Below are 27,614 nucleotides of genomic sequence, written 5' to 3' on the forward strand. Positions count from 1 at the left end.
GTGTGTGTGTGTGTGTGTGTGTGTGTGTGTGTGTGTGTGTGCGTGCAGACACCACAGCACTCATAACACGGATACTTATAATAAGAGGTGTGGATGATCACATCTTCACACCAAAGCTCCACTGGTTAGAAAGGTTCTTGCTGAATAGACTCTTTACCAAAATGAGCATTTGATCACAAGAGACTCCAAATGGCGGAACCCGAATGTTGACGTTAACGGACGGTAGAAGAAGAAACATTTCATAATTCAACGGGTGAGATGCTACCTTGCTGATCGTTTACTTTTACAAATTTAAGTTTAAAGGACAGAGAAATGACTGGATGTCAATATTGTGTGTCATATATCTTACAAACATCAGAGGATTTGTTTTGATGGTCAGCGTGTAAAAACAGACAAATGAAGCTAAATAAAATAGTTTTCTTGGCTGATATAATATAAATATATATATAATGTTTCCATTTGTGTTGTATGGTTTAACAAAAAGATGAAACCAAAAAGGCCTGTATGATCATTGCTAATAGAAACCGGCATTACAAATGCGGTATAAGCCCATAATAGACATGTAATATTGTAAACTGTGCCTCCACGTATAGGTTGATAATAGTAACTTGGTGTGGTTTCAAAGTTAAAAATGAGACACACCGCATCAATTTCAACTGTGAAATTGTAAAGTTGAAAACAAAACGAAACCAAACAACCCATGTGATTATATTTTGAGGTTTAATAAGTTTGACTTTTGTCACTCCTCTTGAAGTCTTACTGAGATTCAACAGTTTCTTCTGAGAAAAAGCCTCAGCTGCTCATCATAAAGCAGAGGGGGGCCCCTGAGTGGAAAACCCTGACTTGTGTGACTTCTTAACAGCGTAGGAGTGCTGATAATTCAGAAAAAAAAGAACTTCTTCATACCCCGGTGATCCTCTGGCGATTGGTTCTTTGGGGGTCTTGGAGCGATCAGTGGTGGGCTTGTTATTGCCGGGTCAGGCCTCTCCAGATCTTTCTCACGGCTCTGAGCCTTTGGGCTGCTGCGATTAGCCCACTGACCCTGTTCCACTGGGGGTGGGGGTGGTTTGGGGGGTGGGGGGGGGGGGGGGGGGGGGGGGGGTCGATGGGAGCCAGGAAAGCTTGAGAAACATTGTCCAAAGAGTGCAGCAGAGTAAGACCCGACGCAGAGCACGTGCAGACGTTGGATTATAAGCGATTAACATTTGGTGCACTTTTGAAAAGTTTGCTAATCGAGGTTGAATCAGAGCTGCTCAGGGCTTTAATACGCAGCTCTGCACAACATGTGCTCACACGTGGATCCATTGTGTTTCCTTTTTCAGCTGTAAGTTTTCATTCTGTGAAAATCACACGCTAAGTTGTATCTTATCCACGAGCTTCATTTATCACTGATCTTCCATTTTGAGGCAACGCCCTCTCTCACTTTCAACTGTGGCAGTTTCCAGAAGTACAGAAATTGAAATCGGTTGCAGGTGCTTTTGCCACAAAGGTTGACTCCGTTTTTGTTTTTTTTGTGTTGTTTTTTTGTTTTTTTTTATTTATCATTTAAAATGGTCTTGACCTTTATGTAAAGCTTTGCTTCAAACAATGTAAATCAATGCAGTAATCATGCGACTAATACACATCAGGTTTAACAGGAAAACCCCTTTTAATATAATCTACATGGCAGTTTTCAAGCACAACTGCAACACCAAATACCTAAATCCATGCAGCATCAGTTTATCAATGCACTTAAATTTCAGATACTACACCACACATTGGCATAAAGGAGTTTTTCATTTTTGAGCAATAGCGCAAAAAAAATAATGGTTTGGCTTTAAAGGGTTAAGCAGGGAAATTCTGCATGTGATAATAAATGATATGCGACATGGTTATCGAAAATGTGGCGTATTAAAGCAACAAACAAAATAAAGCTGTAATAATTTTACATCACTGAGTAAAATGAACCGTTTTTTCTGTCTCTTTTGTTATATAATGTCCACATAAACTTGATAACAATCAAAGAATAAACTTTCAAACCGCAGGAAAGATGGGATGTAACTGCAGCTCGGACTACTCAGACGGCGACTGGATCGAGAACTTGGATGAAATCTGCGAACACTGCAACTGCCCCATTCCGCCCCAGTCGGGCAATCCAGTAAGTGCGTGTGCAGCGTGTCTGCATCAGGAGGCGTCAAATTAATTTTCCTTTCAAGCGGCCGCATACAAGCCATTGTGATCGCTGACTGTTGGCGTGATGCTGGTTTGGCTGGAGGATTTCTGGGGCCTTTAGCGAGAATGCCTCACATAACGTGTGACTGAAAGTACAAACATGTAAAATACAAAATGTTTTGCAGTAGAGCACAGGTCAGATGTTTTGTTTTCATTTTGTGGCGAATACACTCGGCTACTCTGACTTGGGTAGAGTTCCTCGCTGACATAACTGCAGCGGAAGGTCTCTTTTGTTTGTGTATAATCAAATAAAAGCATTACTCCTCCATTAGCGTTGTTTGTTTCCCCTCAGTAGGTCCGATGTACCATCAGATTAGACGTGAAAGAGAAAACCACCTGTGTGTGTGGCGACAATACAGTGAGACACGAACACAAACTGCCTTCGATTTAGAGTCATGAGCCGCATCCAAAGAGAAGTTTCTCTTTGCAGAGCTTACTTTGGTTCTCTGGTCAACTGAACGCAAGTCTAATCTTGTTTTTCTCTCTCACCAGTACACAAACCAGCTGATCCCATATCCATCACAGGATTCCCCTCCTACATCCCCATTACCAGGTAACAAGATGGATGGTGTTTTTCTCCTGGTGGTTTGAGTATCTGCAGCTGTGCGCGTGTGTTAAATGGTATTGCTATGTAACCCGAGGAAGTGGGTCAAATTAAATCCATTTGTAATCATATAGCCTAAAGTCACACATTGGCTTCAGAGGATTTAACAAGCAGAACATACGATACTCTTGATTTGGATCAGTGAAACTACACAAAAAAACCTTTATGGTAATATGGATGAATATGTTTTAAAGCATTGTTTTTTTATTCCAATGAATTCAGTCTGTACTGTTTTTTGTGTGTCTGTTTTTGTCCTATGGTACACAATAAGCAAGTATAATCTTATACTTATTATCTGTCATTATGAAACGTTTGACATACAATTGTTATTGTTTGCTCTTCTGTCACTATATGAGCTGACTACATAAGAAGTGTCAGTTTACCCTCATCTTCATGATGCACTGGAGCTCCGCTATTCTTTAACAGTGTGAGCATGCGAAGAGCAAAGAACGGGTCATTTAGTTAAATGTATCAGATAGCAACATCGCGTTCATCTACGCTCTCACACACTCTACATGCCATATTTGTCCACGAAAGTACAGAAATTAATCAGTGTATGCAGGAATTCACTGCAGCCTCTTGTGTGGTCGATTGAAGCAAACTGTGCTTATTCCAGTAATCAAGGAAAAACAACAAATCTGCTCTATAGATAAAGCTCCCATGAGCTCAACCCGTTAAATGCGTCTGTGCACTCAATATTAACAATAACAAGCAGCCGTTACAAATCTGCCACTGCAGCACGACTTGGCAGGCCAGTTTTAAACTTACGTCAGAAATATCAATTATAGCAGAATTCAAACAGCCACTTTATAATATGCACCTTTTTTTCTTCTTGTAGACAACCTTGTGGTGGCCATATACAGTTATGTACCAAACCACGAAGGAGATCTGGGCTTTGAGAAAGGAGACAAACTCAAGATCATCAACAAGTAAGCCGACAGAAACCTTCAACACACACCAAGCCGTAACTCATAAGTACCATCAGAAAAAAAAAAAAAGAGAGAGAGAGAGATCTGGTACAAGCTACACATCCTTCAAATGTGGGGCATTCTGGTTTCCTGGTGGTCTGTGATGGCACCTGTACTGGTTATCGTGTTAGAAAGTGGGATATATTTAGCAACAAGTGTTGATTTGTTACAAGCGGAGTACAAGGATTTCAACAAGTTTGATAAATACTAAGTGACGATGCTTAGGCGACAGGGTATTTCCGACACTGCAGCTCTTTTCAAGGAAATCAAAAGTTGACGCAACCTTGCAATAGGTGGCTTCTTGCTCGTAGATAAGACAGAACACATCCAGAGGGATAAAGAAGTCCACGTGTTGGTGGGTTGTGACTGTTTTTGGCAGCAGGATCAGCCTTGAAATCGTGACTTTGTGACGGAGCAGTGTCAGAGATCTGTGCTTCAGTTTCCGATCGGCAGCGTTTCCTGTTGATTTCATGTCAGCAACAAGTGAATCAGTGTTAAAAATTACCAAAGACATCTGGTAAAACAAGCTATATGTAGATCTATATTAGGTTGTATGTTACTGGTAAATGTCATCTGGTTTTACATCAGAACTCTAAAAGGATATAAAGTATATCCATGTAATGTTTCAGGACGTTCAGTCCTTTCAACATTCCTATTGACTTCAATAGAGTTCAGGTTGATACATAAGTCCTTTATTGAATAACACAAGCTGAGTACAAGCTGACATCACGTCTTTTTTAATATTTCTGGTATTTACAGAATGCCCAGTCATATGAAGAGCAGTTCCCCTTCTTGTTTGGCTTTAATGCTCATTTCAACACAGCCTAATCACATTTATTTAGCTCAACATTATTGAAATACATTTTACATTCTGCACTAATGACGTGAGCCATTTAAAAAAGAAAAAAAAAGATTAATAAATATACATTTGTAGGACTATTTCCTGGTTTAGGTGTGAGTGTGGTAAATTTAGAAAACCAATTCTAAAATCTGAATCGAATGAGTTTTTGAAGAATATCCTCTGATGAAGACTTAAAGGTTTATTAAGGGACGTCTAATGCTGTGAAGATGAAGCTTCAGTGGTGTCTCTTTGCTCTGTGGTCTTTTTAAAGGGTGAAGGGGTTCATTGTGGGGAATGGTCATGTCAAAAGATCTCCGTTGCCTTCTGAAAGTTCTCCCTCTCTGTGGAGCATCACGGACATATGAACTAACTCACGGTATCACTGTTGCCTCTTCTGACCTCCAGGGATGACCCAGAATGGTATTTGGCCGAGTCTCTCGTCACAGGCCAGCGGGGCTACATACCATACAACTTTATCGCAATGACCACAGTGGAGACTGAACCGTACGTCACACAGGAAGCAGAGCGATGGCCCCGTGTCACTCAACCCCCGACACCATCTCATGTCGCACAATGCAAACGTCCCAGAGGGAAGGGAAGTGGTTAGTTCAAAGTCTGAAGCCTATCTCGTGTTTGCGCTGCAGGTGGTTCTTTAAGAACATCTCTCGAAACGAAGCCATGCGGCTGCTGCTCGCTCCCGGGAACACGCAGGGCTCCTTCCTCATCCGAGAGAGTGAGACCGCCAAAGGTGAAATACTCTTTATAGCTGTTTGGCAGTACTGATCTTCTGGGTTGGGTTTTTTTTTTGTCTTTCTTTCTTTTTCACAAGGTGGTTTCTCAACAGTGTGTCTGAACATGGCCTTCACAAGGATTAACAAAAAATCAACAAGTTAAAAGTGAAACAAAATGAACTAGTATCTTCTTTTCCCCTTAAGTCTAATTGTCTCATTGTTTCTAAAATTAGACCCATTTCCCAGAAAACCCACTTCCTGTTTCCTAATGTGCATCATGTATTTGATTTCAGTTTTGACTTTCTGCCAAAGATGAAGATATCAGTAGACATTATTACTGTTTATGCTAAAAATACAGGTCAAAGAGTGATAACTCCACCGAGGCGTGTCATTTGGCTAATGCCAAATATGAAAGTCATTGTTCTACTTATCTCACTTACCTAATTATAAATAAGTGGCAGAGGTGGAAAGAGAACTAAAATATTCTACTCAAGTAAAAGTACAATTACTCTGATAAAATGTTACTCAAATAGAAGTAAAAGCAACAGTAAAACAAAAAAAAATAAAAGTAAAAAGTAAAAAATGCAATGCAGCATGGGTGTTTGGGCTGTTGGAACCTAAAATGCTGATATTGTGGGTTACGTTAGTCTTGTGCTCTTGTCATTTGTTGTGTTTCATTTAGTTTTTGTGATTTAGTTAGTCCAGTTAGTTAGTTGGTGTAGTTTACTGTAGTTTAGGAATTATAATGTTCCAACTGTGAGTGGGTTGTGTTGTGTGTTTCATCTGGTGCTGCCACGGTGTTTCTGATTGGCTGTGGTACAATTTATTCATGACTGAGTACCCCCACAATTACTATAAATGTCCTAACGATTGATCTGAACATTTGAAGCCATTAACTTTATTTTGTAACAGAGGACAGTTGAATATTTTCTTAATAGCTTGTTTACTGTCAGTATTATTTATACCTCTTTAGCTCGGCTGTACTGACAAAATAAGAAATTTATCATCAGTAAAGCCATTTCTAAGAGCATTGCTCGGAATAGATTAAACCGAACTTTTTGAAGGGTCGCAGGTTACGTCAACACGCTCTCCACTTTGTGTTTGCTCCAGGGTCGTACTCCTTATCGGTCCGAGATCTGGACCACAACACAGGTGAAGGAGTGAAGCACTACAGGATCCGCAACATGGACAGCGGAGGCTTCTACATCACAGCCAAGATCTCCTTCAACTCCCTGAAGGAGCTCGTCCAGCATCACTCGCGTGTGTGAACCTTCCTAACCTTGACAAAGTGCTTCTCACTGCCGTGAGCTTCACTGATGTGACGTTGGACTTGTTTTCGCAGGAGATGCGGATGGTTTGTGCACAAAGCTGGTGAAACCGTGCCAGTCGAGGGCGCCACAGAAACCCTGGTGGGGGGACGAGTGGGAGATTCCCCGGGAATCTCTGAAGCAGGAGCGCATGCTTGGAGCTGGACAGTTCGGAGAAGTCTGGAGGGGTGAGCTTGTCAATCTGTGTTACTTCAGCGTTTGCAGGTTTTGCACAGAAACTGACTTGCTCCGTCTGATTTGCATCTCCGACTGTGTGCCTGTCGACCAAGGAGGTTTCAAAAAGGGGGTTTTCCGCGGTGTCTGCAAAAGAGTTTTCTCATTGTAGGCTTGTTTGGGCTGGTAAACTGAAGAATGATTTGTGGTATCAACCCTGTTACGCAAGATTGCTCCAACTGCATTCACCTAGCTTTTGTATGTGCACATGAATCAGAGGAACGGTTCCTAATGATACGTGCAGGTTAAATGAGGAGCAAAGTGTTTTCGTCAGAAGGGTGTTCAGTTGACAGGTCGATCCCACAAGCCCATTCTACTCCACCGGCACGGATAATTACCCCACTGTAGAAGAGCCACACGTGACCAACCATCCACTTTCTATTTACAACATGCCTCTCATGCAGTCTGGAAACTATGCTTGTTTTTACTTTCACCCAAACATTGGTAATGTGACATGCTTACATAATGGGAGCGACTGTTTTTTTCTACATAAGTTGACATGAAGGCCTCTCTGTGATCCAAACACGACACTTATGCAGACACGATTCCCATGGCTGATAAAAGAAATGAGAGGAATTCTTTGAATAAGAAATATAACTTGTTCTGAGCATCGCAGCGCTTCATGCAGGGTGTGTGTGACCGTCAGTGCTGAGGGTAAAACTGGTTGGTTGTGGATATGGTTGACATGGACGAGTGGGCGTTGCAACAAAGCTACAACTAGATCCTGTTTGCACACGTGTCATGTGGGTCTGGTTAGACACATATTAGGTCACAGCTGGCAAAAGTGCTTGTGTTTGTAGTTCTCACAGGATCAAATTTCCGCATCTACTTTTACAGTGAATTCAATTACACTATGCAGAATGATACTAGTTTTGCACATGTCGCCACACTACAAAAACAAAGGTGACTTTTGGACCAAGGTCAGCTGATTTAATTTATGTATCGCCTACTAGAAAGCTTATGTAGCCAAAATGTATAGCTTATTGTTGCCAAAGTAATAAGTTAAAGTGTTTCTGAAATTGTAATCCATGCTTGAATAGATATTTATTCAACAATATTATTTGTTGGTATTGCAAAGAAACGTTAATTGGAGTCCAATTGGAGTCCAAAACAATTTAATATGTCTTGTAATTGTGCCTTAATATCAACATAAACTTAGATTTTGTTTATGTGTCACCTTTTTCAGCAATTCTCAAGCAGCTTCCTGTGGAATGATCATCCAAAAACAAATCCCTCTGTCAAATCTTTCACATCATGTCTGTTTCCAGGCGTCTACAATAATGACAGGAAAGTGGCGATTAAAACGCTGAAGATTGGCACGATGTCGGTGGAAGCGTTCCTGGCAGAGGCCAACATTATGAAGAACCTGCAGCACCGTTGCCTGGTCCGCCTCTTCGCTGTTGTCACCCAGGAGCCAATCCTCATCGTCACAGAGTACATGGAGAACGGTAGGTGAAAATCATTCTTTTACAATCGATCTTTTAAACTCCATTTAGCCCAGGGACAATATTAAAGCTCCATTCCATCTCGAAACAGAAGAGCATTTTGCAATTTACAAAGAAAAATAAATAGAATTTTACGCCACAAAAGTCACCTTTGTTGCCTTTGTGTATATTTTAACATTTTCACCCAGGGTGGCTTTAAAGGCAGCAAGCTTTCCTTCTCTGATCTTCGTTTTAAAACTCATACAGGCTGGATTAAACCCTCTGACGGGCTGATTTCAGCTCCAAGGCCGTATGTTTGACCTCTGACCCCAAGCTTTTTATTATTAGGTTAGTGATACTGCACCCTCAAGTGAGAATCCAGGTATTACTGGAAGAGCATGACAAGAAAAAAAAAGAAATGTTGTCTCCGGGTTTTTCCGTGATGTGAATGCACATTTGAAGGAAAATGATAAAGAAATCCTCCTGTAATCATACCAGCTCATTTCCGTTCACTGCTGAAATATGCCCAAGCTTGTCTGAAATTATTTTTTTCCTTAATCCTCCACCCCGTCACCGTGAACACCACAGACAGCGTCACTGTGCCTGGAGCAAACAAAAAGACATGGTGTTGTAAGTGGGTGCAGTGGCCCAGATGTTCAGGATTAAACATGTTGATCTCTTATCGGACTTTGGGTGAGAGCGCATGCCTGAATGAAACGGCCGGGCTGCTCCGTGTGCTTCACTGATTTCCCCGAATCATTATCTTTTTGGAGTGCATGTCCTACTCCATTGATTCTGGTGGATTATACCAGTGTGTTTTGATCACACGTCCCTTGCACATTACTGGAACTCTACAGTGTAACCACAACAGCCCATGAACCGCACCTCCGGAGCATGCCGCGCTGCTGAAGTGGCTCGGCGGCCGATAGGCTATTTTCAGCTTCTCCTCATGAGCCCTCCTGTATTTGCTGACATGCGCTAAAATGTTTCAAAGCAAACGTGAACTTTCACTTCTTTTCCCCGGGCCCCTCCAGACGGACAGGTTACTGGTTGTTTACACATCAGGGGGAAGTCTCTGCTTGCTAGTCTGGGACGGCGGGTGTTAAAATAGGAGAGGGTGAATCACCACTTTATTGTTCTCGGAGACCTCTGATGATGCCTGGCTCTCTTCCAGACTATGATTCTCACATGCACTGACACATGGACACAAAAGCTGGCACCGTACACACAGACTGGAGCTCCCGGTGAGATATCAGAAAATAGAAATAAGGCACGTAATTGTCTTAAAGTGATTTCAGTACATTGGATTTCATTAGAAAGTTGATTTCAGGGTTTAGAGGTCAGTCGATGTGGAGTTTGCTTGTTCTCCCTGTGCTTAGGAAAGTTTCAGCAGCCGAGAATTTTCCTAGAATTGGCCGAGAAAGATCACCTGACTGTGTCTTCTGAACAAACCTGTTGCTCGACTCAATTTACTTAAGTTAAGCACACGCTAATATTGATACTTGTAAACAAGCACATTGAAACACTTTGAAGTGCTGCTGTTGTACTGTGTGAGCAGACCAGTGGTGTGGCGGTTCTCACTGCCACCTACACTGAGAAAAACTGGGTCTTTTTGTATGGCGTGTACATGTTCTTCAAACACTTTCCTTCTTCATTCATTCAAAAATTAGTGTTCGCATGACGCTAAAGTGTTCATGGGTGAAAGTGTGTGTGTGTGCGATTGCATGACGGCAGGTGCAACCTACCTTGCGCATGTCAGATTTGATCGGCACCACTGAATTGGATACCTTAAGAAGAAATACATGTATAAAGAATAGATGCTTAATCACCCTAAAAGTTCCTGTTGGAACAATTGATAATTTTTGTCCTAAATTCATCACATGGAACATTTCCTCCATTCTGTTTTTCTTTGCCTATTCTAGCTGATAAGACGACCACACACACTCGTCTTATCGAGTGCCTCGAGAAATTCAATGACAAAAGCAAATGATGTAATCATGGCCAATGATTGCAATATTTTTGGCCATTCTGAATGTAATAAAGCCAATAATGTAATGACTTGCCAGTAGAGTGATAAAATAGAAAATTATTTTGTATATAACCATGATTGTGTGAGTGTCACAGGGTATGTAAGCCTATTATTAATTAATTAATTTGATGACCATCCCATCCATTATACCTGTTTTTGATAAACAAATTGCACAAGATTCATCATTACAATTTTGGCTGTTACACTTTCAATTATTTAATAACTGTTTACATTATTGGCAAAGTGCTAATGGATCACATGTCTTATGACACAATTGTAAAGTTATTACATTATGGGTCTTTGTTACTTTGAAAAAAAGCCAGCATTTTTACAGTGTTGACCATTATTATATTGGTTGCTACAGAAGTGAAAGTGCCAATCACCATGCCACCATGCAGTGTCAAATATTCTTTTCATCTTAATAGATAAACAATTTGAACAAAAAAGGGCTTAAGGTTCGCAGGAAAAGGAAAACCCACCAATCAGTTGAACTATTCTGAATGTTTGTGTGTACAGTGTATTGTAGTGTCCACTGTGGCGGGTTGTTAATGGATGATATTTCCCACCTCCTCAGTACATGTGTGGTTACAAGAAGCCATAAATCAGTGCAATGGCAGTAGTGGTAAATCTCTCTGTCATGATCTCTTTGCTCAGTAAAGATTTTTCCCACTCATGTGGAACTGGTCCTGTATCTTTTGGATTTTGACCTTGAGGATCTCATCAATTCACATTCACTGCGGCGGACACTAACAAAATACAAAGAGGGACGCTGTCACAAACACAACAACAGCCTTGGAGCTGAATTGAATGGCGAGCCTTTGTGTGGTCCTCTGTGAGTGGCCCGTAAACCGGCAACAGTGGTCCTGCATGAGACAGTGTCTTTGTCTGAGATCCACATGTGAACGGGACACAAATGTCGCTTCTGTTGTCAGACAAGGGGGGGGAAAAAAGGATGGCTTGAAGTTCCTGTCTTTTCAGTTTGTCCTGTCTTTTTTTTTATTTATTATTATCATTATCAATGACAACAAAGGTGGAAAATAGCAGGCGTGTTATCCTGGCTTCCCTTTGTGACCTTGACAAAGAGCCCGACTCTGACTCTCAGACTTCAAACGTACCCTTTCCGGACTTAAGCATAAAAGTCAATGCCTCATCTTTCCTGGCACGGTCATTCCTCTTAAAACTATTTCCCTTGGTTTGACTGGGCTGGCCGATGTGCGGAGGTATTGTTCCACGCTAATCAAAGCCAACACAAAGTCAGATGTCAGAGACGACGATGCATCAACATGACTGAAGATTTGTGCACTTCCTCCAAGTGTTCTGTTCGCTGGTTTGAGGGGCTATTCTGGGCAATCTCATGTTATTTATGCCTGTGGGGAATCATGAGGTTCTGTTTTGGTAAAGGAAAATCTCATTAGTCTTCCAAATAAATCATTGAGTTTACAGCAATAACAGTGCCGTTATTGTTGAACCTTTTGAACGTATTAATTACATGCATCAACTAATCTTTGCTGTCAAAAGTGAACCAAAACTATAATTTCATTGTGTTTTCCCGCAGGGAGCCTGGTGGATTACCTGAAAACAACACAAGGAAGCTCTTTGCCCATGAATACGCTGATAGACATGTCATCTCAGGCAAGACATCTCTGTTTACAACCAATGTCCCTGTCCTCTGAGCTCCACACTGCTTTCATTCGAGTTAACAGATTCCCTTTCATGTCTTCCTTGACTTCCTTCGCTTAGTTTTCTCCTACTGAGCAGGAAACAGTTGTCATGAGGCTCACATTCAACACTAATCTCATAATAACAACAGACCTGCGTGTGTATGTGTGTGTTATGAATGAATGTCTACTGACACAAATTAAACAGTATTAGTAACAATTAAACAAGACGAAGAAAGAGACAAAATGTTAATAAAAGATAAAAGATCAATCGCAGGGTGTGGTCGACAGTTTTAGAAATTACTTTTGAATCGGCGAAGTTACCTGTGACTGTATGTCCCCTTATGCCAAGGGTCTCAAATTCCTGGAATTCAGGCCATGATGAGAAACATTTAGGTAATGCAATTTCATATCAAATCTAAAGCTATTTGGTCACTTCTCCCTCTGCCTGTGTTGCCTTTCTCTTGATAGTCTGGCATCACACCACAATCCAAATCAACTGTCGGTATGACGATGACCTCCCCTTAGTGAGAATTTATGTCTATATCTGCTGCTTTCTGTGGATCCACAATGTGCACACCATCACGAGCACTACTGCGACAATAATCATGATAGTGCATTTAATTTGTAGTGCCCTATACATTTGTGAAAATCTACAAAGTGCTAAAAACAACAATAGAGTACAACACTTAGAAAACAGTAATAAAAAATCAATCAAATGCACATAATAAAAATGGTTTTTAGTCGGTTTTTTTTTTAAAAGATTCATATGATGCCTTCATATGAGTGAGAGTGTGGAAGTGAGGGTGGTGAGCAGGTCCTGGGGGGGAATTACAGGACTTTTTTTTTTTTTGTTTGTGATGCCACAGGGAAGTGAATTGTCGTACAGCTTAAATTTCAACTGCTATAATTTAAATGTATTAGTTTATGGATTCTCAAACGGTTCTGGGGAAAGCTGCATCGCCTTCATATTGTCAAGTCACTAAAGAATAATATTAGGTTGCTGCATAAAAGACACCTTCACACAACACGCTCACAATGTGACATCATACAATAAATGTATGAGAAATTCTCAAAGGAGTGAATTCTTCTTCCATGCAGCTTGTTCCAGGTTGGATCAGATCTCATGGTGAAAAGGCCGGGGTATAAATAGCACAGGTCGCCCATCCAGCTTAGACCAAACACAAACAGAGTGAATCACACATTGAGTGACCAAGTAACCTCAAACAAATGTTTTAGGAGTGTGGAAAGAAACTGAGGAATTATATGTGGCCCATAATTATAAGTCGGAGAGCCAGTCGAGTGGCAGCACTGATCTCGTACTTATCCTAACAGTAAAATCATCCCAGCTGTAACAGTGAGTGATCTGGGTGTGTGGGGTCCATTACGATGTTAGATAGCAGGACGTGGTGATGAGACGATTCTCACGAAAACAAAAAAAATCCTCTGCATATTTTCTTTTTCCCCCCATCTGCCGTGTCATGACCCGCCATGATATGTGTTGAAACTCCTTCACTTGCAGAGCAGTGAAAGGCAGGAAGGTATTTCATATTATTAAGACAATGCTGTTCCTGTTTTAGTTTGTAGTAATATTTGAAAATGTTGAACATCTTACAAAAACTCTCCTTTAAAAGTTGTTTTATAATGACATAAATCATACAGTATTAGCTCATAATTGAGGCCAATAATAAAGCCAAATATGTAACAATGTCCATATTTCCTCTGGCCCAGTTCGATTCTTCTTCTTCTTCTTCTTCTTCTTAATATTATTATATAAATTATGAACGTAAACTGTTCACAAAGGAACTTTGACTTGCACGTGATGTTAGTGTGAGAATGGAAAACTTCAACCACAGGAAGACAGACTGATGCTTCGACTTCTAAAGTGACAGAAGCCTCTTCGTTTGCACAGCTCAGCCTGGAGGTTGTGCAGAGCCCTGTGGTGAACGTATTTTACAGAGACAAGGCTTTCCAGCCAGTCGTCACGCACTGGTGACATCTGCGGTAAAAGTAACTCTAACCCTCGTGTGTTTGGCAATAAAACCTTCAAGAGATTAATGACCTGGCTTTTTGCTGCAGTATTGGAAACGTTGTCCACATCTGCCTGCGATGTACATGTATGCAATCAAAAATGTTCAAATGACTGGTTGCCGCAGGAGTGAAAACTCGATATCTGATTTAATAAGTGCTAAGATGGGATTCAAAGTGAAGACTGGATCTTTCCCAACACAACCACATGAATGGTACTGATGGTGAAGCAGTGTTTGAGGTGGACGTCATGACAACGGTGGAGGTTTATGAAACACACAGACATATTGCGCGCACATCTCAGGGTTTTGACAGACCCCGCAGGGCGGTCGGCACCCATGTGTCACATTCTTGCTCCCGGACTATTCACCACCACTCCCACAGAATTTGAAACAATTTTCACATATTCCTTTCATGTGGTGGATTTTGTGGGAATTTGTATTTTTTTGTGACTCACATCTGTGAACTCGTTCACTAACAGAAATGTCAGAGTCACTGGGGTGATAATCCAGATTTCAGTAAGGTCAAAGCAGCACTGCAGATTTTTGTACAAGGAAGTGGACCGGCCGTGTACCTGGGTGGGTCTAGAGGTGGAAGGATTTGAGGAACTGACCTGGGGAAGTGGTAAACTCCCTGGTTTGGAAATCGCTCTGTTCATCTGTCCAACATACACAAATGTTTGGGTGCTGAAGCATGCATAGGTCGCTCATAACTGGGTATTTCAAGCTGCAGACATAAACATACTGTATGTACAACATGACTTGGAAGTTCTTAACCAACAAAATTGTGTGGCTCATTCCAGGTATCCAAAGCTGCATCTTAACCTGTTTATATTTTTAAACTTTGCAGCATTTTGGCCTATTATTGTTGGGTCACCATATTTTGAACCCCAGATAAACATCATACCTAGAAAACACACACGCACACGCACACGCACACGCACACGCACACACACACACACACACACACACACACACACACACACACACACACACACACACACACACACACACACACACACACACACACTTCTCTAATGATGTGCTGCCCCCTGCAGGTGGCTGACGGCATGGCCTTCATTGAGGAAAGGAATTACATCCATCGAGACCTTCGAGCTGCGAACATTCTGGTTTCTCATGAGCTCATCTGTAAGGTCGCTGACTTTGGACTCGCACGGCTCATCGAGGACAATGAATATACAGCCAGAGAAGGTAACAAAGACCTTCACTTTTTTCACACAAACACATCATTGAAAAAATAAAAAGATGAAATATGTCCTTTGGCTCGGGTGTTCATGTCTTGACAAATAAAGGTTATTCTTTCCTCTATAGGTGCCAAGTTCCCCATTAAGTGGACTGCTCCAGAGGCTATTAACTATGGCACCTTCTCCATAAAGTCCGATGTTTGGTCATTTGGGATTCTCTTGACAGAAATAGTAACATATGGACGCATTCCTTACCCTGGTGAATACATTTACTTTATCCCTTTCTGTTTGACTACAAAATATGATTCCATTAATGACTTGCTTGGTGTGTATTGCTGAACAATCTCTGACTTGTTGTGACTTGTTGTCTAGGTATGTCCAACCCAGAGGTAATCCAGAGCCTGGAACAGGGCTACAGAATGCCGAGGCCAGAAAACTGCCCCGATGGGCTCTATAACGTCATGTGTCAGTGCTGGCAGGAAAACCCAGATGACAGACCTACTTTTGAGTACCTGAGGAGTGTTACGGAGGACTTTCTTATTGCCACAGAGAGGCAGTACCAGGAATAGCTCTGTTGGAGCACAGAAAAAACGAAGACGTATACCGAATCAAAGCGCAAGCCTGTGTGGAAGTGAAAGCTGGACTATGATGTGCTCACGGAAGAATGACTTTCTACAAACTTTGGTGATACAAACTGTGATTTCCCAATTAAGAGTACTTTGTTTTTGCAATAAAATGTATCCTCAAGTCGTCTCTTAGTTATAAATCCATCACTTATGGAGCTGTGAAGCTGCACCAGAAACAGCTGGATCGCAGCCAGCAGTGGAGAGCAGAGCAATCCCAGTCCTGTCTGAATAAACAGGGATGTGTGTGATGGTGCTGAATAAGTAGCGGCTCCACTGGTGCTCATTATTAACATGTAAATACTGTCAACTGCTTCTGCCGGGATTTACCTCCGCACTGTAATGAATGTTTTTAAATGTTTCTGCTCACAGTAAAAGAACTTTTACGAGGTGTTTGCTGCTTGTTGCATTTGGAAGAACTGACAGAAAATAACATGAAGTGGTGCAAGTAAGCAGTTAAATGAAAAACTTTGGAGGAGGGAAATTATGTCAAAGGTTAACAACTTTCCCTGCCTGCACGGAGATGTCAGAATTAAATGAGCTTATGGTGAAGAAGAAGCGGGTCCACATCCTCTCTTAGAGGCAAACTGGAGATGTTTGAGGAACCACTGCATTATGTCACAACATGAGTTTTGAAATCATAAACCTTTGGTCCTGCTCCTGAGCTTTCATTAAGAGTTGTATCCACTCGACCATTTCAACATGGACATTTGGTGTACATCACTTTTGAGGCACACATACAACACATTCTGCAGTGCTGTTTTCATGACAATGGCAAAGTTCCTATTAGATTGGATAGAACAGACCTGGACATTGTGCGAGCAGTGAGCTACTTGTGGCCCTCAGTGTTCTCTGACAAGCTCATGAGGTGTGAGGGGTTATCCAGAGTACACGTTCCACAGTACGTAGTTCATATATGTGTGGGTGTAAATTTACTTAATTTGCTGTGTTAAAAGGTTAAATGTTTGTAATTGACATACTGCCTTTTATTACACACACACACACACACACACACACACACACACACACACACACACACACACACACACACACACACACACACACACACACACACACACACACACACACACACACACACACACACACACACACACACACACACACACACACACACACACACACACACACACACACATATAATAGCAAGATTTATATCTAGAATTAGTTTATATTTGGGCCTTTTAAGATTTGGCCTGCCAAAGTAAATGAATTGCTCACCCTTATTCAAGAAGTATAATTTGAGATTATTTGGGTGCTATCGTTAAATGAAACTATATTATACTTGAATATCTACTTAATCCTTGATAAAGTCCTTAAAAAACTTATAGGACCCTTTGGTGTGTCCTCTAGGTTTTCTTTGGGTGCTGCAGTTTTCTCCTTCAGTTCAATAACATGCATATGAGATTATAAAGTGACATTAAATTGCCAATAAGTGTATAAGTATAAGTATGTGTGCGATTACTTGTCAGATTTGTCTGTATAAACTGGATTATACGTTTGAAATATTATTCATGGTCTATCTTCCACTAATACAGCAATATCCCCCGCCTGGTACAGTATATCTTCAATCTATCTGTATGCGGTGTTATTGTAGTATTTGGTGTTTTGAAATACGGAATGAAGCACAGTAAAGATAGCAAGATCAGTTTTATGCATGGATGATTTTATGATTGGCTCACATTAGATTATTTATGTCCCGAATAGAAAGATAACCACTGTCTTGTATGTTAAACAAATATTTTTGACATCTTGATATATTCTTGTAAAGATACTGATTTTTGTTGTTGCTGTTGTTGATTTCACTAATTCAAATAAGTTACATTTACTCTTACTCACATTTATTTTCTTAACGTATTTCTGAGAAAATAGCTTTTATTTATGTGAAATTTATAATTCTCCTTCTTCTTCGTCACTTGACATCCGTGAAGTTACACTACCGCCATCTGCCGATAGATAGATCGAGATCGCGAGATCTCCGCTCGGTCGCCCCCTGTCGCCGGCCGCTGGTATTACCACCCTCTCGTTGACTGGCCACGGTACAAACTCTCCGCCTCCTGTCGCTGTTGTCTCCTGCGGCGTGTGCGCTGAAAGCCAGCCAAAAAGGACTAAAAAATGGCGCTCACTTCTCAAGGAACAAAGAAAAAAGTTTGCTACTACTATGACGGTGAGTACTCGCCGGGCTCGCACTGCGGGCGGCGGATGCACTCCGGTGACCGAAAGCGGCCACTTTTTATTTGTCCCCGGCGGAGGTTTTCCGTGTCTTTCCCCTCCCGCTAACCTGCACGTTAGCTAGCATGGCTAGCTCGAGCGGCTCTACTCATCCGCTCCACACACACATTTAGACACACACACACACGCTCTTTGTGCACGAATATCATCTCCGCACTTCCACCAAGTGCACGCGCCGCCGTCGGAGACCCGTTTTGCGCCTTGTTTCGTCCGATTGTTTGCACTTTAATTAGATTAGTTACTAGCTAGTGTGCTAACAATGGTGATACGAGCACTTCATTGTCATTACAATTAGTTAACGCGGAGCTAAATGCTAAAGAGCCTCAGCCTGACTTCCCGGTTCATAGCAGACTGTAAAACCTCTTAGCTGGGTATTAATCTCAGTATTGGGAATATTCAGAGTATCTTGTGTGGGTTGGGGGGATGGGGGGGGGGTGAAGATTAATTGATTTCAGTGTCCAGAGCAGACGTGCACACAAAGGTGTTGTTCAATTCCTTCGCCGACTCTCCAGTGCATGAAAATCCTCTGCACAGGATCACTTCTTTTCGCGCAGCTTCTGCCTTGCCCTCTTTCCACTTTTTTTGCATGTTAAATCAATCGGTTTGTTCTCATTCCAGGCGACGTTGGAAATTACTACTATGGCCAGGGCCATCCCATGAAGCCCCACAGGATCCGCATGACACACAACCTGTTGCTCAACTATGGCCTCTACAGAAAGATGGAGATATACGTATGTAGGAATGCGACTCCCACCTCTCCCACGAAGCGTCTGCCGTGTTCTCGAGCTCTGATTTCTCCGCTTGTTCGTTACAGCGTCCGCACAAAGCCAGCGGAGAGGAGATGACCAAGTACCACAGCGACGATTACATCAAATTTCTGCGCTCGATCCGGCCGGACAACATGTCAGAGTACAGCAAACAAATGCAGAGATGTAAGTTGGTTCAGCTCTGTAACCCAAGCAGGAGCTGTTGGGACGTTGAACGGGCTGGATGAGCGTCATGCAATTCAGCCAGTGGATGAATCCCACAATGCTTTGCATTATGGACTTTGGTCCTTTGTGGTATGCATACACGATTCTTCACGGTGGAAGACCACCAGTGTTAAAGAGGGATTTTGTACGCTCTCGGTGGCTTTAACTTGATACTTGGCTCTATAACTGTACATCTCTTTCTGCTATTGCATTAATAGTACTTGAATATGTTTACGAGCGGCGTTGTATTGACCAGGACTGACATTTTTCTCTCAACATTGCACGATAAGCATGTGACGGCATCACATAATGGGCGTGAAACCAAAACCTCTGGTGGTGGGAATCAATTCCAATGAGCCATTTACACCCACCCTGCTCGGCTCATAAACTGAGTCACACCACTACTGTAGATCTGAACATATTTTCAATCTTCTCTAATAATCTCAAAGAGTTGACATCACTCAATTGCCTTTGGCTCATGTAACTGCAACTGTTAAAAAGCGTGCCGTTAAAGTAAGCTTTCTGTCTCAACATAGATGAAGGTTTAAAAAGATGAGAAATTCTCTATTTAATTTTTCTGCTTTAACTGCTGTTAGGAATCATATTGATCCAGGTCGTGTCGGTTCAGGCACGTCTCTTGTCTTTTAAAACCGATGATAGCATATCTCTCGATTGATTGTGCTCTTGTTTTCCTCACAGTTAACGTGGGCGAGGACTGTCCCGTGTTTGACGGCCTGTTTGAGTTCTGCCAGCTCTCGGCGGGGGGCTCAGTCGGTACGTTTGCGCAGACGGCCAGTTGTCCTACCGTTGCGTGACCACGCCACTGCTCTGTTTAATTCTCCTCCTTGTGGTTTCGCTCCAGCCGGTGCCGTCAAGTTGAACAAGCAGCAGACGGACATCGCCATCAACTGGGCTGGGGGCCTGCATCACGCCAAGAAATCTGAGGCCTCAGGGTTTTGCTACGTGAACGACATCGTGCTGGCGATTCTGGAGTTACTGAAGTGAGTAGAAAAGTCTGTAAGGCAGCTGGTTGTTGCTCAGGGATTCACCTCGGGTCAGTAAACGTAACCTTTCCTTGCTTTTCTTCAGATACCACCAGAGAGTGTTGTACATAGACATTGACATCCACCATGGAGACGGCGTGGAGGAGGCCTTCTACACCACCGACCGCGTCATGACCGTGTCCTTCCACAAATACGGGGAGTATTTCCCCGGAACCGGCGACCTCAGGGTGAGTCTTTTTTTTTAACTGAACGTGGCTTCGCACAGGAATGTGAGAACATGGCGGGCTGACATCTTCCCTTCTGTCTTCAGGACATTGGGGCTGGGAAGGGTAAATACTATGCTGTGAATTACCCGCTCAGAGACGGGATCGACGACGAGTCGTATGAAGCCATATTCAAGCCGGTGAGCAAATGAAGCCTTTTTGTAATCGACGCAAGTTTAGGGATAAGGTGTGCAGAAGTGTGTTGTTTCTGAGATTGGATGCTGTGGTTGGTGTAGATCATGGCTAAAGTGATGGAGATGTACCAGCCCAGTGCCGTGGTTCTGCAGTGTGGCGCTGATTCTCTGTCAGGGGACCGACTCGGATGCTTCAACCTCACCATTAAAGGTAACCGGGCCTTTTCGGGATTGAGCGTTTTGGTTTTTTTGAACAGACGTGACAAATTATCAGCGGGATTCTGACGTTTCTGATGGATTTGTTATGCTTGTCTTGCTTTCAGGACACGCCAAGTGTGTGGAGTACATGAAGAGCTTCAACCTGCCGCTGCTCATGCTGGGCGGAGGCGGCTACACCATCCGCAACGTGGCGCGCTGCTGGACATACGAGACCGCCGTAGCGCTGGACAGCTCCATCCCCAATGGTGCGTCTTTATTTGTACTTTGCACCGAGTTGAATGACCCACATAAGCAATGCTAAGTTGGTGATAGTTTAAATGTTGTGCTGGAAGGAACTTATTTCAGTGTCGGTCGTCTTTATCTCCTTTTCTCACGAGTGAGACGTTAGAATCTCTCTGCTGTATGTTGAGCAGGTGGACAAGAGACCGATAATCACCCACAAAATACCATTTCTCTTTCAATCGTCCACAGAGCTCCCCTACAACGACTACTTTGAATACTTTGGACCGGACTTCAAGCTGCACATCAGCCCCTCCAACATGACCAACCAGAACACCAACGACTACCTGGAGAAGATCAAGTAAGTTCAACAGACTTGTTCCGACTCGGGGGTTTTCGGACGTTAAGAGAGTTCGCTGGTTCAAATCCTGTCCCCTGCACCCCCCCGCAGGCAGCGCTTGTTTGAGAACTTGCGCATGCTGCCCCACGCCCCCGGCGTGCAGATGCAGGCCATCCCCGAGGACGCCGTGCAGGAGGACAGCGGCGACGAGGAGGAGGAGGATCCCAACAAGCGCATCTCCAGTGAGGATCCCTCGACCCCCCCCTTCCCCCGTCGCTTCACTTCCACAGGTCTGGGAGCGTCTTAATAATCTGTTGTTTAATTCCACTCCCGTCTTGATTAACTTCCAGTCCGCGCTCACGACAAGAGGATAGCGTGCGAGGAGGAGTTCTCCGACTCGGAGGACGAAGGCGAAGGGGGCCGCAGAAACGCGGCCAGCTTCAAGAAAGCCAAGCGAGCCAAATCCGAAGGAGAGAAGGAGGGAGAAGAAAAGGAGAAGAAAGGTGAGGAGGAAACGAAAGGTATCGACCCATTTTAATTTTTCCCCCACCCACAACATTTTGCATGTATACTTTAAAGTTCAACTTCGCGGTGTCAAGGCTGACACGAATGTCATTTTTCCTCTCCCTTTTTAAAAGAAGTGAAAGAAGAGGAGAAGGCGCCGGAGGAGGAGAAAATGGACACGTCAAAGTGAGGAAAAAATGCCACACGCACATTGAACATGCTGCCAAAGAGGCTGCCGGTGTGACTCATCATGTCTGTCCTCTGCGTCCTTCAGGCCTAAAGAGGAGTCCAAGACCCCGTGAGTCTTTCCGCACCAAGCGACGCCCGAGCAACAGATCAGTCAGGACCATGAAGCCAGATTGTTTGGGATGAATCCTCTCTTCTGGCTGCTGCAGAGGGAAAAATCAGTGAAGGACTATTACCTTTTTAAAGTGGGATTCTCCTCCCTGATGGGACGGAGAACCAAACCTTTTATTTTCTGTGTTTTTTTCTAGGACGCTTTTTCAACCTTGCTGTTATGGACTGAAGTCAAACTGAGAGTTTTCAAGTATGGTTTTTGTATACGTTTTCTTTATTTTTATGCTTCTTTTTTTTTTTTGCTCTATTTTCTGGTGGACAACTCTGTAAAAAAAAAAAACTAAAACAAAAAAACCCCGGCTTAGCACACACCTGCTTTTATATATCTGAGGATTTAATTTATTTAAATCATAGATATTTTTGGCTACTGTTTCATGTCTTTCTGTCCCATTCTTGTCCTGTGCCTTTAAATACGTAGTTGAAGCATGTTGGTTCAATAGATCCTGTTCCTGTGATATATTTGAGTCGCTGGTCTTGCCCCACCCCACCCAACCCCACCCCAGTAGCTACTACATGGCACAGTATTAGCAACTTCCATTCTTATTTCTTTCGGTTACTATTTAGTATGTATCCTTTATCATCGCTAAACGTGAGGCGCTCCCGCCTCACAGTATTGAAAATGTTTGTGTGCCGTTAAGTTTGTGTTTCCCTGAACTTTGGGCGCGAGTGTCCGAGGAGAAGCGAGACAGATGTCTTAATAATTTGTTGTATATATTTGTATTCTTGACAAAAATCAGTAAAAACCTGACCCAAAAAAAACCAAACAAAAACCCCGGGGAGCTTCAATTGTTATTTAAACACAGCTGTAATGCTCTGAGATCACGTGAAGTGAGGATGAAATGACAAGGCACGATCCAGTTTTTAAAAGAAAGTTAATGATACATGTGAATACAAACAATTTCAAACCAACAGCATTAATGTTCCTTCTAAAAAAACAAAGGGGAGATCAAATGTTTTTGAAGTACAACTGAGTAACAGACAGGATCTACAAGAACTTCATGAGAGCCGGTCGCCTCCCGCTGAGCGAAGCCGTGTATATGGAACCTCTTCAGAGCCACTGACTCTGCTCTGCCGCGGCGCCGCCCTCCAGCAGGTCGTCCTGCTCCGCCTCCACGGGCTCCGCCTCCACGTCCGTCTCCGAGTGTCGAGGTGGAGGCGATGTCGGAGTCTGCGCCTGCTGAATGCGCACCTGAAACAAAGCGTGAGGTGGTCACCTCCGAAACACTTGATGATGTGACTAGTTAATTCTACCTATTGAATCTCTAACTTGATTACGTTATGCCGTTAAAGCAGGTTTTGGAAACGTATAACATCTGTGAGGAAAAATCCCAAACTCAACGTGTTTAAACAGCCACCAGACACAACAGCTTTTTTTTTTTCTTTTTTTTTTAATCCAGGCCTGTTCCAACTCGCCTTTCTTACGTTACACATTATTGTTGTAGAATCGCCCTGCAGGAGAAGAAACGTACAGGACTCCTCCAAACCTGAGTAACTTGTCTGGGAGCTGCAGTCAACACAAACCATTTTTCAGTATGTGAGCATGAAAAGTTTACAGAGAACTAAACCAGGATGTCGTTACACGAATAGATAAAGCTTTGGATGAACTGGGGCAAAATTACTACAGGTGAACAGTTTTTGATTTCCCTTCGTGAGTCTTCAGTTCAAAGTTAAGGCTATCAGTGGATATCAGTTTACTGTTAATATCACATATTGGTAAGTAAAACTCAACAAATAGACTAAAGGAAGAGTTCCCAGCAGCCCAGTGACTGAGCACATCGACCACAAGAACTCATGTACTGTTTGGAAATCTGCACAGCAAACTGATACCTGGATGCTTAAGTCGCCCTGCAATTTTGTGTAAAACCAATAAGTCATTGATTTTTGGAAATTGACCGACTCCAGAGCTGCTGCACGATTCTATTCAAATTTTAAATGGCGTCTATTCCATTAAGTTTTCATTGATTCTAACCTTTAATTCTAATAATCATTGACATGAAGCAGTGAACAAAGTTGACCTGACTGTCAAAACTTAGTGATGCGATGATTGACTACAATCTACTGTGACAACAGATTGAAACGGTCACATGTTCTCACACTGGATCATCATTGGATCATTTATGTTAAGACTAAGTGTTGCAGGTCTGACGGTGTGGAAAGCTTACCCGTCTGGCCCTGATGGGCCTCCTCCTGCGGGGACAGAGGTAGAGGAACGTAGCGCAGGCGACAAAGCAGCGGAAGGAGAACACCAGTTCCACGAGAGACATCAAGATGAGCGGCACCCACAAAATGATCGTTGTGCTCTGAGGGAGAATGAAGATGGCAGAAAGTTAAGAATAACCTCCATGGAACCGAGTCAAATTGTAGAATCCGACTAACGCTATACAAAGAAATACGCCAAATATTCATCTCACGTAGATCCGGGTGGGATCGAAGGGGCATTCATATGTGATGCTGGAGGAGCCGACGACGGGGTCGGGAATGATGTTGCAGTGCGTCAGCAGGCTTCGGCCTTTATGGAGAATGGCTTTCACTACAGAGACCGCCAAGCCCACCGTGGAGGCGAGAGCCAAGAGGCCCGCAAAGAGGCTGAAGACGAGCAGGGTCCACTTCTGCAAATTTAAATAAATATTCACACGGTGTCAGTTGTTTATTCTATGTGGAAACAAAGAGAACGTTCTCACAGGTGACGACAGGTTTTAAATGGAGCAGAGGACAGTAATTACCAGGATCTTGTTTTTCTTGTTTTTGGACAGAATGATGGCCGCGATTCCACTGATAATTCCCTGAAAGAGAGGCGTCGTCGTGGATGGTTTAAAGGATTTCCCCCCCCCCCGTGATCATCAAGTAACAAGTGTTTTATTAACAGAGTAAGCATCTCTTTATGTAAATGTAAATGTTTACGTACGCTACGTCGCATCGCTTACCAACAGGCCCGCCACGATGGCAATGACATTAGCGATGGCGTACACCATAGTCCGGGCTTGAGCGTGCACGTTGATGTGTCTGAGCACTGCTCCGTGCACCAGAGCGCCGAGAAGAAAGTTGACGTGTCCCACCAGCACCAGCCCCAGCCCCATCTTCATCAAGGTCTTGCTGTCCTTGAGGCTGGCGCAACACACTGCGGGCAGAAATGTGGTATTTTTCACAGTAACGGTCAAAGTCTTGTCGCGAGGAGATTTGTTTTGGGGTTTTTTTTGCCGTCAGGCTGCTTGATCCCTCATCAGCCGACGTAAATACCAGCTGCGTGTGCACCATTATGTGTTCACAGCGGGGACTAATGGGGGATCAGCAGGCACGCGGCCTTGTTAGATGTGATCTGAAAGGTACATAAAGCTGTGACTTCAGCACGCCGCGGGAGCTCAGTGCAAGCACTGTGGTTTCCACAGAAGAAGAAGAAGGAAAAAAAAAAAGAGGAAGCGAGGCTGCGGTTCGCTCGCTGCAAAAGCAGTCACCGCAATTATCTCCCGCCGAGGCGGCTGAAGATCTCGCACACTTGCATGCAGAAAATGGCTGCAGCAACTTCATGGTGACGGGATTGATCTTTGGTTTTTTTTTTTAATCCCTTCTGCTTTGGAAAGGTGAAACACCCTTGAACCAACAGGACAAAGCTTTTGGGTGCAGTGGTCTGACATTCACAAATGTTTCCCACCTGCCCCGAGGGGGCAAGTAAATACCCGCTGTCGGTCTGTCTCATTCATTACTGCCGTGCAGTAGAATAACTGGAGTATGTGCAGTGTTTGTGGTCATAATATTGTTTGTTTCATAGTGCCATATATACTTTTAGTCTGGAAAAAAAAAGTGTACTACAGCAGTGAAACATAGTATTTATCTCAATGCATGTCATTATTTTTCCCTTTTATTTGCAGAAAATATAAATATAATACAGAATTACAAGAAATATTAAAACCTGACTGTGCAGGAGAGTAAATAAACATATGAAATCCAACCAATCAATTAACTTTTCGGTAATAACAATACATCATTTGTTTTTAAAGGATCAAGGAACAATAAGCAGAGGAAGTTAACAAACAATTGAAGAAAAATGTGATGAAAAGTTGATGCTTATCACACGATAAAGCCTAAATGTGGTGGAAGTTTGATATTTTACAATAGAGGATAGTAACAAAAACACTAAACTCGTAAAGAAATTGTGAAAGACATTCATATTCCTCTGTGTCAATATCAAGTAAAATCAGAAAGTACTCTTAAGAAGCCTCAGAAAACCAGCATGACACCACAACATGTTGTAGTCATTGTCATGTCGAGTCTGTCCTCAGTTCATCACTGGATATTGATATTTTATATTTTCCTTTGACATGTGGCGGTTTTGAATTTGAATATTTTTACAAGGATAACCAGCTGAATACCACTTATCTTTGCTCATATTAAGCAATATGATGCTACAATCAGTTTCAAAATCAGCTCATATTTTTACTGCAGTGAGAAGATGTCTAACTTTCAACATTGTCTTACTTAAAAAAAAAAAATTAACAAAGTGCTTCAGGATTGTGATTTTACCTCTTGCGCATTTTTAATAAGTGCTGAAAGCTGCAAAGAGCCAGGCTGCACGCTGCAGTGACTCACTACTTCCACATAAAACTGGTATTACTGACATATTACACATTGCACCATTATTGGAGTTTCACACTTGGCTCTAAGACTTCTGTGTTGTAATGACACTCTTATGAGATGTATTGTGCCTGGCCATGTCTCACGTGTTTCCCGTGTTCTGCTATAGATAGTTCATAATAATTTAAAACCATCCCATGAATGGGAAATCCCTCTTGTTTCATTTTCCTACTTGGAAAAAATGATTACAACTCCGGAGAAACTATGCAGTTAATTGGATAAGTCTACACTGACGTGAAGAGTGAAAATACACACACGCAAAAAAAAAAAAAAAAAATCTATGTCGGGTTTTTTGTTTGTTTGTTTATTCGTTTTACGAGCACACAGACCACGCCTAAAAAACTTTAGCACACAACGTGCATTCTGCCACTTCCGCAAAAAGTACGAACTTACCTGAATTCTGCATGGTGGATCGTGGATCCCCTCCTTCAGCGCATGTTATTGAGAAAGTAACGTTGAAGTCATTTTTTGTAGGCTTTTTTTTTTTTTTTTCGTCTTTCGGCGGGTCGTCGAGCTCCTCCGTTGCGGCTCACCTGAGAACACACAGGCTGCCTGTCCCTCACCTGCGTGAAGCCCCGCCCCCCTGAGCCGTCAAGCCCCGCCCCCTTACGCTACTCTGGCGCATGTTGTACAAGTTCTTGACCAGGGCAAAACAATGCAGATTTTTTTTTTTTCAAAATCAGAGTTATTAACACCTTAAGAATTCGTGTAACTTATTACTAAATCATCAGAGTTGTTCTAGCAACTTCGAAATTTTCAAACAGCCTGACATGAATAGAAATAAAAGTGCATAAATAATTTTGCAGGGTTAAAAATGTCGGTCTGTCAAGAAATAAATGTATCCAAACTTTTGACTACGCAT

The 27,614-nt window shown here is 42.7% G+C and overlaps 3 protein-coding genes across 3 annotated transcripts; 2 read left to right on the plus strand and 1 right to left on the minus strand.

Annotated features, from left to right (window-relative positions):
• Window positions 1-179: 179 nt before the first annotated feature.
• Window positions 180-16,187, plus strand: lck (LCK proto-oncogene, Src family tyrosine kinase). The gene is made up of 13 exons (XM_080513405.1): window positions 180-253; window positions 2,025-2,137; window positions 2,704-2,764; window positions 3,654-3,744; window positions 5,030-5,128; window positions 5,269-5,372; window positions 6,466-6,615; window positions 6,698-6,850; window positions 8,165-8,344; window positions 11,905-11,981; window positions 15,093-15,246; window positions 15,367-15,498; window positions 15,612-16,187. Exons 2-13 carry the CDS (start codon window positions 2,030-2,032, stop codon window positions 15,806-15,808), a joined length of 1,506 nt encoding a protein of 501 aa, XP_080369531.1. The 5' UTR covers window positions 180-253; window positions 2,025-2,029; the 3' UTR covers window positions 15,809-16,187.
• A 1,732-nt stretch (window positions 16,188-17,919) lies between these two features.
• On the plus strand, window positions 17,920-22,867 carry LOC308142811 (putative histone deacetylase 1-B). Its single transcript, XM_080513394.1, has 14 exons — window positions 17,920-18,047; window positions 18,731-18,843; window positions 18,927-19,044; window positions 19,783-19,857; window positions 19,946-20,084; window positions 20,173-20,314; window positions 20,398-20,490; window positions 20,587-20,695; window positions 20,808-20,948; window positions 21,175-21,283; window positions 21,374-21,504; window positions 21,613-21,783; window positions 21,901-21,952; window positions 22,041-22,867. Exons 1-14 carry the CDS (start codon window positions 17,996-17,998, stop codon window positions 22,066-22,068), a joined length of 1,473 nt encoding a protein of 490 aa, XP_080369520.1. The 5' UTR covers window positions 17,920-17,995; the 3' UTR covers window positions 22,069-22,867.
• A 104-nt stretch (window positions 22,868-22,971) lies between these two features.
• Window positions 22,972-27,279, minus strand: tmem54a (transmembrane protein 54a). Its single transcript, XM_080513395.1, has 6 exons — window positions 27,146-27,279; window positions 25,048-25,241; window positions 24,847-24,906; window positions 24,535-24,732; window positions 24,286-24,423; window positions 22,972-23,312 (listed from the first exon to the last, which is right to left on the minus strand). The coding sequence occupies exons 1-6, from the start codon at window positions 27,156-27,158 to the stop codon at window positions 23,172-23,174; spliced, it is 744 nt and encodes a 247-aa protein (XP_080369521.1). The 5' UTR covers window positions 27,159-27,279; the 3' UTR covers window positions 22,972-23,171.
• Window positions 27,280-27,614: the final 335 nt, after the last annotated feature.

Source organism: Blennius ocellaris (genome assembly GCF_963422515.1).
Source record: "Blennius ocellaris genome assembly, chromosome: 17".
In the NCBI taxonomy this organism is placed as follows: Eukaryota; Metazoa; Chordata; class Actinopteri; order Blenniiformes; family Blenniidae; genus Blennius; species Blennius ocellaris.